Source organism: Monomorium pharaonis, chromosome 1, assembly GCF_013373865.1.
Source record: "Monomorium pharaonis isolate MP-MQ-018 chromosome 1, ASM1337386v2, whole genome shotgun sequence".
Classification (NCBI taxonomy): domain Eukaryota; kingdom Metazoa; phylum Arthropoda; class Insecta; order Hymenoptera; family Formicidae; genus Monomorium; species Monomorium pharaonis.
This window is the reverse complement of record NC_050467.1, coordinates 6,762,423-6,778,841: the sequence shown is the minus strand read 5'-3', so window position 1 is coordinate 6,778,841 and position 16,419 is coordinate 6,762,423. Positions and strand designations below refer to the sequence as shown.

The window sequence follows — 16,419 nt, the reverse complement described above, 5'->3', positions numbered from 1 at the left end:
TTTTGTGACTTATATTATATGTCATATCTGTGTCATTTTGATTGAATTTAATGAACAGTATTATCTTGGATTTATTTGATACATAAATAAATGTGTTTTTTTTTTCAACCATAAAGGCATACATCGCTTAGGTTAAATTTGATCAAAAGTACTATCTTGAATTTGTAATTTTTTTCCTTAAAGAAAAACCATACACTTGGCGCTTCTTTTTTACTTTTTTTTAAAAAGTAATTTTGTTTGGTCAGATAATGACATAAGAAATTATCTAATAATCTTTTAAACTATATAAAAAAATTCGAAACAATGAAATGAGAGTAATTATTCATATTTTTGTTTAATAAGTTGTATCTCATAGTGTTTGTCAGCTGTATTTCTTCAATTGTAAAATAAGTAATAAGCAAATAAGAAAAAAAACACATTTAAGATTTAATAGTTTTAACGCAAATTTATAAATTTTTTTTTTTCGTGCGCGCAAAGTATATAATTTTAACAAATTCTGTTATTGTCAAGCGATTATTTCGCGATAAGTATTAACGCGACAAGCAGCAGCGCAGCGAACACAAATCTAACAGAATTAGCACTGGAGGTGATATCTGGTAATGCGGGTGCCGTGCCGTTTTCGTAATATTGATAACTTCTAACGCCTACGTGTGACCGAATGAGACGAATGGATACGTTGACATCAACGTGTTTGATTAAGAAGTTTTGCAGCATATTGGTAACGCACCAAACATTGCCGTCCTCATCAAAAGCAAAACTATCAGGCCACTGCGTTAGTACGTGATCGCGCCATATAACTCGTTGACCGACGGTGAAGGACGTTGTATTCTTAGTATCCCACGTGGCAATAGCGTCGTCAGCCAGTAGACCAAAGTAAAGCACGCCTGTAGCCGACATCATCATGCCATCCGTCTGCGAAAACTTCCGCCCAAGTTCCTTCACGTATTGATCGATATTCGTCACGTTGTTCTTCAGGACGGATGCTGGAACCGAGTACAGATGGAAAGAAAATAAAGGCGAGTAATAGACTTGTCTGAAACAGAAAAGTTGTTTTTTATTAGAAAATCTTACATAAAATTTTGTAAAAAATTTTTCTTTATAAAAAAATTCATTCTTTATTAGAAAATCTTACATAAAATTTCATATTTCATTAAAAAGTATAGAAAAGTGTTAAGTTTAAATATACAATACCAATATAACAAAAAAATTTAATTAATAATTTTAATTTTATTATGTAAACTTTTTTAACGAGATACGTACAGGGTGTAAATTAATAATTGTCAAATATTGTAAGGAATGACATATCTATCAAACATTAAAAAAGTTTATATAATCATAGATTTAGAAACGCTTAGTTTTTGAGATGGGAAGAGTTTTGTTGTAAACAATAGAATGTTTCGAAAATAAAGTAATTGATAAGAAAGTATTTCAAACGAAAACTGTATGATTTGTGTATGAATGAGGATAAATCAGTTTTCAAAATTATTTTTCAATTTTTCAATTTTTATATAGGTTTTATGAAATATATAATTTTTTTAATTCACTTCGTCTAATTATTTTGCATATAAAAGTACTAAAGTGAAACAATGAAAAAATCAGTAATTTATGAAATATTTTATAATTTAGTCTGATACGTTTTAATATAAAATCAGTTGCTTTGTTTTCAAGATATGTTATTTTTTTCACAGTAAAATTTTTCTTATCTTAGAAATCTCGATAAGCATTTTTAGATTTATATTCATATAAACTCTTCTTTTAAACGTTGATCGATGAAAATTCGTTCTGAGAGAAGATAATGAAAAAAAAAGCAATGAATAAAACTGGGAAAGAAATATCGTTGATCTGGTCACTCTTTTGCTTTATGTAGCTCTATATTGTGATATTTTTCATTTTCTAACTTGTAGAAACATTGTGTTCCGAAATTCACCGCCAGTACTGAAAATCTGTAATATACGTAACATGAACCATATCTTTTTAGTGTATATCAAACTAAAAGTGTATATTAAAACACAACTACTGTTATTTCTGTAAAGTAATATTTTCTTTCTGCGCTACTTTTCGTTTATGTACTTTTTAATCTTCAGTGATAAACATTTTCATTTTGTAAATGTGCCATTGGAACAAGAACAGTAAATGAGAGAAAATCTCATAATAAAGGAGATATTTGATACAAGCAGCTTTATAAAAGGGAATTGTATTTCATGTAAAAAAAACACTGATCTGAGGATACCTGTCGCGATTGCTCGCTGGTGAAAGCGCTATGCCGTCTACGTCTATTGGATTCTTTAAACGTGTATTTGCTACCATGAATGATTTTGTCTCTGGTTTCGCTTTCATAGAGTCGTGTCGCACCTTCCAGGAATTATTATCCTTTAAGGAATAAACAATGATGCCGGGATCAGTACTGCTAGTATCGGTGATGTATGCCATACCGCCGTTCTCATGATCGAGAACAATATCATTGAGATACGCATCTCTGCGGTTAGTCACATGCTCGGGAAATTCGTAAGTACGAAGAATCTTGTCGTTGTCCTCGAGATCGAGAATGACAAGACGAGGCGGGCAGTCGGCTTTGTATTGCCTAAGAAATATGGGCCGGCCGGAATCGAGCACCCACATACGACCCTTAGGATCAATCTCTATACTGTGAACTAATTGGAATGCTGCACAATAGTCCAATTTCTGCATGTCCCAGCTGGGGAAGGCATCCAATTTGGGCGCTGTCACTTGATGTCCGTTGATCGGTTTCGACGACGTAACGCCCAGTGTCACCGGTACGCCGACTTTCCATCGCGGTAACGTTAGATACATTTTACCCTTCCAAAATTTCACAGTAGTGATTAAAATATTCTCCGGTATGTATTCGCCACGCAATATATCATATTTCCGTTGTTCCTCTGATGGCCAGTGGAAGTCAAAGGACTTCCATTCAAAGATCATTTGAAACGGCTCGTGACATAACACTGTGGTGGTGACTAGAAAGGTCAGCAGCATCAATCGCTCCATCATAATTCAAGTCAATAATGTCTTTGATAGGGTACAAATATCTTTTTTCTTTCTCTTGCTCACAGATCCGCTGTTCACCACGCTGTTTAAGCCTGTTTGTAGGAATTGATGTAACTGCCATGTAGAAAGAAATTTCAGCAAAATACGCACACACACAAAATCTGTTGCGACAACAAAAATTTGAAAGTATTTTAAATTTACTTATGGCCTCGTTGTTTAATTTATATTTTATTTAAGTATCAATGATTAATAATAATTTGTTTTATTTTAAATATAAATTAAACAACACAAGGCGATAAATAATTTTAAAATATTTTCAACCTTTTATTGTCGCAAATTTGTTTTTATTCATTTAATGCAAATGGCACATAACAATTAATATCATTACTTCGATACTATAAATTAATTTAAAAGAACTGGAAAATATAAATTGCCTGTAAAAGCAGGTTGTTGACATAAAATTACTACTTAAAAAATTAGAATATAAAAAATATATATAAATGTTTTGACTTAATTTTGAGTCTTTTTAGTATGTTGAAATTAGTAATTACAAAAACCAAGTATTATTTATCCTTTCTTTGGTGATTCATTCTTGAAGTTTTATTATTATTATTTTTCAAAAAAAGCTAGGCTTTATATTTATAACTTTATGTATTTTATTGGTTATATACATATATATATATATATATATATATATATATAACCAATAAAATATATGCGATTAGCCGTGTGTTTTCTTATAAAAAATTAATTCAATTCTCTAGTGTATTGAATGTGATTTACAAATGCATTTAAAAACAAAATGCATATAAATTTAAGTTAAATTCAGAGATACTAAAATGGATAAAAAATAGTTTACAAGTGTAATTTTTTATTTCAATTTATTAATAATTTTTCGAATACATAAGTTAAATGCTTAAAAAAATAAACATGTTTTTATATAAATAATTTTATATAATTGTGTACAAAGCGTTTATTTGTTATAAATTAAATCCTAAAGTTATGGTGTATTGTTAAGTTAAGATTATTCCTTTCTGTGTGTGGATCTATGAAAAAAGTTATAAACTCGCAGAAAATATCACAGAACGCGTTACAGAACGCGTAACCGGAACAAGTTGCTAGGCTTCGCTTACTTCTCGACGAGGTTATTTTCGTACGTAGGTCAGTCCGCACGTGCCGAGATTTGTATAAGAAATGCAATGCGTTAACGAATGATCACACAACGACGATCGCGATTTGACTGACGAGAGACGCGCAGCGCAACGGCGCTGCCACCACCGTTCACCATCGCCACCACTGACGACAACGAGGACGATGACGAATTCCCACCGGTGCTTTAAAGACAAGAATCACGTAATGGCGAATTCGGCAGCTTGCACTAGTGCGCACTGAGTGCGAACTTTTTTGATGCCATACATTCGGTCAACGTCTTCTGCCCCAGTGCTAAGAAATCCTCGCATTCGGTCAGATTGCACTGTTACCGTGAAAAGTCTATGTTGTGTTCGTCGAATAAAAACTGTTAATTTAGGAACGTGCGTGCGTGCGTGCGTGCGTGCGTGCGTGCGTGCGTGCGTGCGTGCGTGCGTGCGTGCGTGCGTGCGTGCGTGCGTGCGTGCGTGCGTGCGTGTGTGTGTGTGTGTGTGTGTGTGTGTGTGTGTGTGTGTGTGAAAACGTTCATAAGATGCACATAAAATAAATATTTTACAATGTTAATTAATTATCTAATATTTCTTATTTACTAGGATCTGTCTATTTATTTTTATTTATAGATAAATGGTTTCTCTGGAATTCTGGGATGTATAGATGGGACATATATTTCGATATATACGTACAATTGCTCACAAAATCAAGTCAACATAAAGTGAATTGACACGACATGCCATCTTTAATGTTACAGGCAATATGTGATGCAAACAAGATGTTCCTTGATGTTTTTACAGAATCACCCAGTAAAGTGCACGATGCACGTGTTTTTAAATGTTTAAATCATCATTCATAAGCACTATACTGCCAGAAACATTTGGGGATAAGTGGCATATATTAGGTGATGCTGCGTTTTACCGATTGAACACTAATTATTTTCTTTTTCACTTGGCTCTTAATTGATTTCATAGAATTGTAAATCCTTTTCCAGAATTAAAGTATAGACAATAACAAACCCTGCTAGATACAATTTTCTTTAAAAAACAAGAAAAAATTAAAAAATTCTACTTTTGCAGTCATCTCGTAACTTTCATCCACAACACTAAGTTTTAAAGACTCTTTACGTACAAAATAACTGTTATGCAGGCTTCTCACTATAGGAAAGAATAATAATGTGCTTTCAAAACAGTTAGAAGCTTTTGGTATAAGAGAAAAATGCTATGAAAATTTCATGTATGTGTGAGTGCGGATTCGGAAGAAGTCGATAAGTAAAGTAATATGAAAAAATTTTTTTCCGTTCTCGATATAAAATCCAATTCACAGATTAATATTAATATGTGTATTTTAATTCTGGAAAAGAATTTCCAGGGTGTTGCACTTGAATATAGTGCAGTATGACGGGTTGCCTATCCATTCCGTCGATAAAAACGCATGCCGATATTATCAATGAGCGCGGAAAGAGCAGGCAGGTATGCTGTATACGACCCACAGCCTACGAATTGTCAACGCGCTTGTGCTAAATCCCTTTTTTAATGTAGTAATGACGAGTTGAGAGAATAGCGCTTGAAAGTGTTTTGAATCTGGCACAGTTCGAAAGAAAATAATGCTGCATGCAAATAAGATAATCAATTTGAATACTCGCCGCAGCAATATTAAATGATAATGTCAGAACCGAGAAGTTACATGCATGGATTTTTCTTCTTACTTTGTACGCCTGCAGAGATTAATTAATTTTTTCATAGGTTAAACTGCACATTCATAAGTAATAACAAAATAGGTAGCATAATAAGTATTAGCAAAATACTAAGGTTTAATAAGTTAATTATATCTTTTTAACTAAATAAAATTAAAGTTAATAGCTTATAAAATTAATTTAGTTAAGTTAATAGTTACATGAACAAAAACTCGGTTAAAGTTACTCAGTTAAGATTGAATTAACTCAAGTTAAATTAAATGTTAATTTTGAAAAGCATCATTAATATTAAATTAAAAAGTTATAATTTATTTAAATTAAAATATCAATACAATTATAATATAGATTATTAAACATGTAATTAATATTTTATCTGTAAATTAAATCCATAAATCTATGTAATTTCTCTTTGTAGAATTTTATCTTCTTCTTTAGGACGATTCGTAAAAACTTGAAAGCAATAAAAGATTTGTAACTATAATGCACATTGTTTATCTTTTCATTAAAATAATATGTATTATAGATAATTGTAAGGACGTGAAAGCCATAGTGAAGATTGTGCTAATTATTTCTTTAAACTTTGCGTGTCGTAGATGCAATCTACATATCCCAGTAACACAAAATAAAAGTAAGTATTAATTGTAATTTAGCATTTAACAATCTAATCGTACTATAACATGTCGGATATATAATAGTTATTGTGTGAGCAATCTATGTTAATATGTCCATGCTGCGCTGCAAGAGGAAAATAGATATAATTAAGGAAGACACGTTTGGCATTGTCATAAATAAACATGTATTTATACATTTATTTATTTATACCAAATATCATAATCAATATACAATCATAAATAAGTTAAAATAAAAATATATAATAAATAAATTTAAATGCCAATGAAAGTTATAAATGGCGAGTTAAATGATAACATAAAAACGATTAAAAAATGAGTCAAATAATAAGATAAAAACAATAGAAGATAAAACGATAGAAGAAGCAATAGTCAATCACTGATAACAATTTCGCCAAAAAATACAGATATTATAGTATTTATATAAATAAACAGTTAAAAACGTATATACATGTTAAAAATTTTAAATGTATAAAAAAATTACATATTTATAATAAGTGTTTGAAATGTTTTCCATTAATCTCCAAGCAAAACGCTACTTGTCACATAAAATTTTCACGTATTTTTAATAATGTTTAATAATGTTATAGCGCTTGCTTGTCGGATACGATTTATAAGATCTTCTCTATTACGCGGTAAAGTTAAATATACTTTTTCTTTCAAGTAACCCCACAAAAAAATCCATGGGAGTCATATCCGGAGAACGCGGAGGCCATTCGAACAGAGGACATTGAATTCCTATCTATCGATTGGGAAACATACGATTTAAACAAGTCCGCATCAAATGAGATGTGTGTGCCGGGTGACCATCCTGTTGATATATAAACCGTTGACGGAGATCTAGCGGGACGTCCTCTAAATATTGAATTAAATAATTTTCCAAAAAGGCGGTATAACTTTCTGCATTAATAGCTTCGTCAAAAAAATGTGGCCCAATTACGTAATCATCGACAATACCCATCCACACGTTAACATTAAATCGTTCCTGCACATGCACCTCTTTGCGGCAGTGCGGATTTTCTTCGGCGTAGTGATGCTCGTTATGCCCATTAACTCTTTCATCGTTGTAAAAGGTGCATTCATCAGTCCAAAAAATTTGTTTTAAAAATGCATTATTACCCATATTATCCACAGCAACCTGCAAATAAATCGTTTACATTAGCTAAAGTTCTTTTTTTTTATTGTGACATAATTTCGATGCATTTCGCTCACCTGCTCATATATATCCAATCCCAGAAAGTCTCTCTACGAAGAAAGTCTTCTTGGCGTAGTAACTGAGTGGTGTGGCGTTTGAAAGGAATCATTTTCAAATTGTTTTTAATAATGCAATGTACTTTTGTGTGATATCTATATTTAATTCTATTATAATAGCCCTTGTGCTTATGTGTGGATTTTCATGTACTGCCATTCTTACTGCATTGATTGTTTCGTCATTTCTACGACGTACGTTGATATTTTTATTTGGTGCATGCAGTGTTCCATATCTGCGCATGTTTTGTTCTAAATTCCTAAAAATGCTGTAATGTGAATGGCGTCTTTCGGGAAAACGCTCTGCATAAAGTGCTGCAGCTCGCCTTTCATTTCGTTCACACTGCGCGTAAATGAACACCATATTGGTAGGTTCATCGTTCCCGTACCGAGCCATTTTTTGTTTTATTTATCTCCTTAGAGTCGTCGAAATAATTATCTATCAATGGTAACACAATTGTTGAAACGTAAAACAATTGAAAATTTGTATTGCGTGCTTTCTTTGCAGGACGTAAACATCTTTACATAGCTTTTCGCTACGTGTAAATTTCTAGGATAATTAAGCATGTCAAAACTTAAACCAAAACATTAAAATCACTTACCTTGATGTTGATGAATATACGTTTCAGTGATGTGACTGTCAATTGTTGTTAGACGTTAATTTTTGCGCGCGCTCAATATCTCCTATCAATTAAAGGAGAGAAATTCTTGCATACGTATAAGTTTGCTGGTTTGTAAAGATGTAAATTTATTTACAGAGCAGCGAATGGCGATCTGCCGCACGAGACACGGCTAGTCAAATTTCCCTTGTGATACAATGGTTAATATGCCTATTAAATTTAGGATTTCTCCGCGTCACATCACTGATAATACATAACTTATAATACATATCACTTATAATATATAACTTATAATACAATTGCTCGGTAGCGGCTCAGATATAATAGACTTGTTTATTCAAACGTTCGACACATACTAACTTCAAGGATCGGTAAATTCCTTGCGTCCAAAATTTCTCCCACCCTGTTGGGAAATAGCGCGCTGCTCGCACGTACATAGCGCGTGCTCTCAAAGGTCGCAGTTAGTAGTTTAAATCTCAACAATTGTAATTGAATCAATGTGCAAAATTGCAGAGTAAAAAAGTAAGAAGTATAAAATGTAAAAAAGTTTAACATTTAGTCACATTGAGTAAAGACTGAATTAATATATATAAATAAATATAATAAATATGAAAAATACACATGATCTTGATCGTAAGGAAAATGAGACAAAACCAAGAGCGTTACATTCGACAAAGTTGTAAGATAAAAACAAATAAAGGACAATAAAATATGCACGGCAATTACAAATCTTTTACTGCTTTCAAGTTTTTACAAAACGTCCTAAAGAAGAAGATAAAATTCTACGAAGAGAAATTACATAGATTTATGGATTTAATTTACAAATAATATATTAAATATATTTAATAATCTATATTATAATTGTATTGATATTCTAATTTAAATAAATTATAACTTTTTAATTTAATATTAATGATGCTTTTCAAAATTAACTTTTAATTTAACTTGAGTTAATTCAATCTTAATTGAGTAACTTTAACCGAGTTTTTGTTCATGTAACTATTAATTTAACTAAATTAATTTTATAAGCTATTAATTTTAATTTTATTTAGTTAAAAAATATATTAACTTATTGAACCTTAGTATTTTCCTAATACTTATTATGCTACTTATTTTGTTATTACTTATGAACGTGCAGTTTGACCTATAAAAAATTAATTAATCTCTGCAGGCGTACAAAGTAAGAAGAAAAATCCATGTAACTTCTCGGTTTTGACATTATCATTTAATATTGCTGCGGCGAGTATTCAAATTGATTATCTTATTTGCATGCGGCATTTTTTTTCGGACTGTGTCAGATTCAAAACACTTTCAAGCGCTATTCTCTCAACTCGTCATTACATTAAAAAAGGGATTTAACAGCGCGTTGACAATTCGCAGGCTGCGGGTCGTATACAGCATACCTGCTTAGCCTGCTTTCTCCGCGCACGCATTTATTGATAATATCGGCACGCGTTTTTATCAACGGAATGGATAAGCAACCCATCATACTGCACTGTATTCAAGTGCAACAGTATATTTAAAACTTATCACAGTGGTTATGATAAAAAAAACAGAATAAAAACAAACATTAATTTCTTTGAATATAATCAAAAACAAAATTATAAACAAAATAAATGTAAAATACTATTTACTCTGAGTCAGACTCCAGATCTAGCTTAATATTATTAATTTTAGTATAAGCAATTTTTTGTTTTTTGTTTAACATGTTCCTTAGTTGACTGTACGTAGTCATGCAAAAGTTGTAAGAAATATCATCACTTTTCTTTTTTCGTCAGTAGACCTACATAGTTCTTTTACATTCTGTACTGCTTCAAAAACAATTTGTAAATCCTTATCGGTATTTACAACAGTTTTTCTTTTTTTATTTACGTCTGTTTTAGTAAAAGCCAGAGTATCAATATTTTGCAAATTGGAATTATTTTTATTCGACGATTCCACTTTTACTTTTGTTAAATCGGCTACCGATTCTGTAAGCTCATTCTTTACTGGCATTTTATATTTGCTTTTGTTCTCGACATTTTTCAGATATTCAAACATATCTTTATCATCAATCTCTAGCGTTTCCACGTCTTCAGATAAGCTATCAAATAAGCTTCTTTTAAAAATATTTCCACATGTCCTGAAATAATTAAAAAATACTTTTTTCACATGCGTTATTTATTTTATTGCATATAGGGTATAAAATGTTCAGTACAGCATGTTCTATAAATAGAATTATTGACTATCTTTAATTAAAAAATGCACATAAAAAATTCTATTCACATTCGTATGTTTTTCTGTTAGGTATTTTAACTATAGAGGTATAATGAATTTTCAGCAAACTGCATTGACACAGTGTATAAAAAATATGCATGCTATAATAAATTTTGTAAAAATGCATAAATTAACAAAATAACATACCTCTTACTTTGAATGTGGGGTTCCAAAAATTGTAAAGTTTTATACAACTAGGAGTTGATTGTTGCAAGGATCCTGAGTCGGATGAAATCCCAGTTTTTAATGTTTGTTTCTCACGAGTAAAACGTTTTCGTAGTTGGGTCCAGCGATGTTTATAGTCGGCAGCTATATAATAAATGTACAATTAATTATAATACACTATATAAACAAAATAAATAAATAATATTGATAACACATATATATCTGTTGCATTCAATAGTTTTGCTATATTGTGCCATAAATTTTGCATTTTTATTTTGATCTTATAATCAAGACACTTTTTAGCGTATAAATGTGTACATTTTTTGATTAATTATATCAAATAGTAGTCAGTGTGGTTTATTGTTAATATTTTTATATAATTTTACACTTGGACTCGAACTCTAAACTTGAAATTTAACCTCTTTCTGTTACCGTAACTATGAAAGTTCAAATTAATCTACTTTTACGGATACCTTCATGACGATCCAATCAGGATTGTAAATTCTTTAATAGGTTACCAGTCTTTCAACTTCTTATCCACACAACATATATGTAATATTGCCATAATATCACAGTAATATTATAATATTGCAGTAATATATTACAACCGAAATGTAATATTACAGAAATCTTGTTGACATATTGCATTGCAATATATCACAATGTAACATTACAAAATATTGCTGGCATATTCCATTGAGATATATCACAATGTGACATTACAAAAATATTGCTATACATTTTTTTTTGTACTTAACATTTATAGAATAATAAAAAAACTTATAATTTTACATATTTAGTTTTATTGCCACATATTATCATATATTTAATTTTATTTTTAAACATTTTTTATATTAAATGTTCACACAAATTTAAAATCAATTTAACTCATTTTGTCATTACTAAAAAAAACATATATGATATGTGAAATTAAAATATTAGGTGCATAACTTAATTCTCGTCTTTTTTAATAAAATATATACATAAATACTTATCCCGAAATGTCATGGGCTATCTTATCCAAACTGCAAGAGAAAGATAATCATATGGCGAATTCGATTGAGTGCATCAGTGCGCCCTAGTGCGCCTAGCGCACTAGTGCGCCCTCGTTCAGTGTTTCGTATTCGGTTGCCTTGTATTTAGAATGGGAAAAACTAAACTGCACTAAACGAGGGCGCACTCAGTGCACACTAGTGCGCACTGGTGCAATCCAACCGAATTCGCCAATAGTATTTATTTAAAAAATAGAAAAGGAAATAAAAAATATAATACACATTACAATTTACATACTTTTGTTACGTGGGTAACGTTCAAGTAAAAACGTCATGTGACATCCACAATATCATTATTTCGAATAATATACGCACATAAATTAGAGTAAATATTGATTATCTTTGAAAATAATTACGAGAACACATTATTTAGCAATTATTGGAGAAATTATAGCCATTGGCCATCTTTTCCGTATGGCCATCATACCCTAACTTACCCTATCACTGGAATATTGTAATCTTGTATTATCGCTGAAATATTACATTGCTGTGTGAGGTACGTTTATGGTTATGGTAACGTTATCTCTGTTGGATCCGCTTCTTAAACCGTCACATTGCGACGACGTTACGCACGTTTCCCCTCCATTGAAGATTGCCACGGTCGCGAGTACAACACAGTATGCTGTGGTCACGACTCACGTTCTCATCCTTTTTCGCGGCTAATCGTCACCGCAAGTCTTCTGCTTCATCTCGATTTTGCTACAAATCTACAAAATAATTATGACGGAGAATAAGGAGCGTACCTTTATCATGGTTAAACCAGACGGCGTACAACGTGGTTTGGTCGGCAAAATTATTCAACGATTCGAAGAGAAGGGTTTCAAACTCGTAGCTATGAAGATGTTGTGGGTAAGGGATGTTTTGCATATAATTTCATATTACAATTGCATTCTAACTCTAAAAGGTTGATAAAAAGTTTGTGAATAAGTCACGTGGCTTGTCAAGATTATATCTCGAGATTTATTAATTTCGGTTATTACAGTAATTTTTTTTCTTATTTCATGTACGTTTTACTGAACACACATAGTCAATAATGCTTTTTTTGTTTGAAATTAACTACATTTCATATTTTGTATAATATATGGTTTTGTAAAGCACATGGTAGATTACTTTTAGGATAAATCAAGGCAGATCGCATTACAAGATGAATCGGAATAAATAAGAATTAAGATTATTCTAGATTATATCCTAGTCGAAACTTTTATTTTATTGCGTGAGTTACTTTATCCTTCTCTCTTCCCGCACTCTTAAAACCATAAATCTAAAAACTATTAATCTGTCTTATTTTGAGGTGAATTTTATTATCTTGTTTAACTACTAATTTGTCTTGTGATTCGATTTGTTTCCTATTCTTATTGTTCACCGAAACAAGAATTAATACAAAAATAAAGCATAATTAATGCGCTTTATAGAACTCAGTTTATGGACAAATTTTTGAATTTATTGATTACTTGATTAATCGCATCATATTATATCTTAGTTCTTATATTGAGCAAAATTGCCAATAATGAGATTAATATCAATAAATTAAAAAATGCCTTTATAACACGTATTTTATATGAGATATGGAATGTAGTTAACTTAAAAGTATGATTTATAACTACCTATGTATATACTGGCAATTTTCAGAATAAATATTTCAAAAACAAAATGTAAAATAAAGCGTGTATCAAAGTACTACTGAGAGATTGTAAATTAAAAATTAAATTAAAAATTTAAATTTAATCAATCAAAATAAAATAGAAAAGGTTATTTATTATTATTATTATTATAAGGTCGAGGTTTAGTTGATTGGTTGACCTTTTAATTTTTAATTCACAATATGAAAGACTTTTGCATGAATGCCATATTGAAGCAATATTTTGCTGTTTTGTAAAAATTGTAGCTTGCATCATCAGAACTGGAAATTCTGATATTTTAATTCTCAACCATTCTTAATTAAATTCGTAGATTTTTTTTAAATTTGTGTTTTATTTTTGTCATAGGAGAGGGAAGAGAAAATGTTTATAATGGTATAAATGTTGTTGTGCAGCACTAGATGTTGGAGGAAATGTTGATAATTTTACAGCCTTATTAAATCTTGTAGATTTTACAAAGGAGAAATGTCTGAAATGATCAATTGATACTTCATGGAGCACCATACATTGCCATTCATTTGCTAAAATAAAGCGTATTCTACTGTTAAAAATCTCTTGGTCTAACTGCTGCCATAATAGCGTGACTTTTAGAAGTGCACTTTAATTGAAATGAATCTGTCCTTTTTTTATTTTTTAATATAATTTGCTCCAAGAAAAAAAAGTCAAACTGTGTGAAATTTCATCATTTATTTTATCGAACATTTAACTTGTAGGAGAATAATTTTTTTTTTCAACGATGACAGATCTAATATCTTGGTGAATAATAGCTGCAGCTGTTTCTAAAATTCGAAGACGTTCTTCTTTTTTGTTTGATTTTTTCTTTTTATACCACACTTTATTTAATAGATCATGCTGCGCATCTACAAAGCAGATAATTGTCAAAGTCGTACGTTTTGTAGTTATTATAATTCTATCTCCATATTTCTCTACAAGTTTGCTTTTAATAGACTTATTATCTGGGATGTAATCCTGGCATACATTTCTTAACTCTTCTAAAGTAAATTGACAGTCATCGTTGTTTTCAATGTAAGAATAAATATCTTCCATCGCGAAAATTATATACGCGAATCATATGAACGACCAATTTTACCTCCTGTTGCAGGTTTCATAAGTTGTAAATAGCAATCTTTATGATACCTGGACCCAAATCCTCCTCATAAATAATTCTATTTATGATTGCCTTTAAATTAGTTGCATTGTAACGTACGCGAGAACATTTAAACTAAATTGTAATAACTATTTTTAAAACTGAATATAAATAATAGAATACATGAGCATTGATTTCTTATTCGGTTGCTGTATTGATTTCTTATTCGGTTGCTGAGATTATCAAGTGCAGGTCAATATCAGAATCAAATCGATTGAGCATAGGGTTACACCCTGAGACAAAACATTCCTCCTCCACAAGAAAATAAGTTTGCGTAGGGGAAAAAATGCTGCTTTAGTAGAGGAAAATTAAGTATAAATAAATGAGCTAAATGCTCAGCGTTAGTCTTAAGTCTTTAGTCTTGAGTCTTAAGTTTTTAGTAAGTCTGTAAGTCTGATAATTAGCCTTGTAAAAGTCTAAGTCAATTGCGATACTACTCGGGTTAGTCCGACAGTTATTCAGTTAGTCTGGGATTGTCGTGATCTTTAACTTGAGCGATCTTAAATCGAAGTCCTTAGCGGACCAATCTTAGAATTCAGGGTCAGTTTGTTGTTTCGAAGTAGAATTTGGAATTAAAGGTAATTAAGTTAAATACTTCTCAAGTTCATTTAGTTTTCCTTTCAATCTCTGTCGCTGCCTTTTGAATGGCAACAGGTCAAAACTTAACTCTGTCGCTGCCTTTTGAGTGGCAACAGATTCAATTCAAACTCTGTCGCTGCCGAGAGCATCGAGCCAGATCTTTCGGGCCCTGTCGCTGACATTTGTGTGGCAACAGACCTGAATCCTGACTCTTCCTCAGGTGTGGCAACTGAGTGTAATTAATTTAAACCTAACTCTAATATTAAATGCCCAAAAAGGGTGGTAGGCGTGTAAGAATTAAAAAACTAAGATATCAAATTAATCAAGCGATAATCTTTAATCGCGATCTTCTTAAATTTATTTACGAATTAGATAAACTCTTGATTCAACCTTCCCAAAAGTCTAAAGAATTGAACAAATATAAACTTATCAGGATTGATTTTAAAATTAACTTCCCTCATTTTAAAAATATAAAGAAAAAAGATCCTAGATATCAAACTTATAAAATTCGTTATCTATTCGGTGAAGATTAATATTTCTCACAAACTTGTCCATCCCCGGGTAAATTACTTAAATGGATTGACCCAAAACGGACAAAATCAGAACGTGACAGGAGTAAATTTTTGGTGACAGCGGTGGGATACTAAACGTTTGTGAGGACTAATGAAATAAACTCAAATCCGTGATGTTTTAAGGGAAATGTGCCTGCCTTATCGTGTTGCGCGAAATTCAATAGTGATACATCAAGAATCGTACATTGAGTGGAGAGAAACTGCGCTTTGTGCCGTAGCATTCTTCCGAGATCAAAATAATAAAATAATTTGCGACGAGTGTTACGAAGATTACCCGGAATCAAATTCTTTTAGTCGGGTATATCGGCACTATTTACATTTCGGAGATCGCGAACTATTCGAAGAGTGTGAAAATTGTTGCGTAATAATACCGATAACGCGTTCATATCAAGATTGTCAAACGTGTAATATTATCCGCGACGATTTTCTACAATATTTAGAAGACTCAGAGGAAGAGCCATATAATCATTTTGACTCAACAATAGTAGCAATCACTCAAATTGTAACACCGCCAACAGAATAATCATTAGCCGGTAAACGTAAATAATTTCGAGTTAAATAAATCGCGTTAAAGTACGGCGTAAAACTTTAAAATGATACGAACACCCTGGACACCACCTCCAGAACCAGCGGAATCTTCAGAAAGAAGTTTAGAAGAAATGGACCTACAAG

General features: G+C 31.3%; 2 protein-coding genes across 4 annotated transcripts in view; one reads left to right on the top strand and one right to left on the bottom strand.

The window, feature by feature from the left end:
* Positions 1-214: 214 nt before the first annotated feature.
* Positions 215-4,276, bottom strand: LOC105839466 (protein yellow-like). Of its 3 annotated transcripts, none has more exons than XM_036288823.1 (3): positions 4,140-4,276; positions 2,231-3,167; positions 215-1,033 (listed from the first exon to the last, which is right to left on the bottom strand). In XM_036288823.1, the coding sequence occupies exons 2-3, from the start codon at positions 3,007-3,009 to the stop codon at positions 514-516; spliced, it is 1,299 nt and encodes a 432-aa protein (XP_036144716.1). In that variant the 5' UTR covers positions 3,010-3,167; positions 4,140-4,276; the 3' UTR covers positions 215-513. The 3 variants fall into 3 exon arrangements, with proteins under 3 accessions (XP_036144716.1, XP_036144727.1, XP_036144705.1); XM_036288834.1 differs by having other exon boundaries at positions 2,231-3,098; positions 4,140-4,275; XM_036288812.1 differs by having other exon boundaries at positions 2,231-3,120; positions 4,140-4,274.
* An 8,123-nt stretch (positions 4,277-12,399) lies between these two features.
* LOC118645056 (nucleoside diphosphate kinase-like) overlaps positions 12,400-16,419 on the top strand; it is a 37,030-nt gene continuing 33,010 nt past the window's right edge. Inside the window, exon 1 of the mRNA XM_036285381.1 lies at positions 12,400-12,661. Within this exon, the coding sequence (XP_036141274.1) occupies positions 12,533-12,661 (129 nt within the window). The 5' untranslated portion in view covers positions 12,400-12,532. The remainder of the gene's footprint in view (positions 12,662-16,419) is intronic.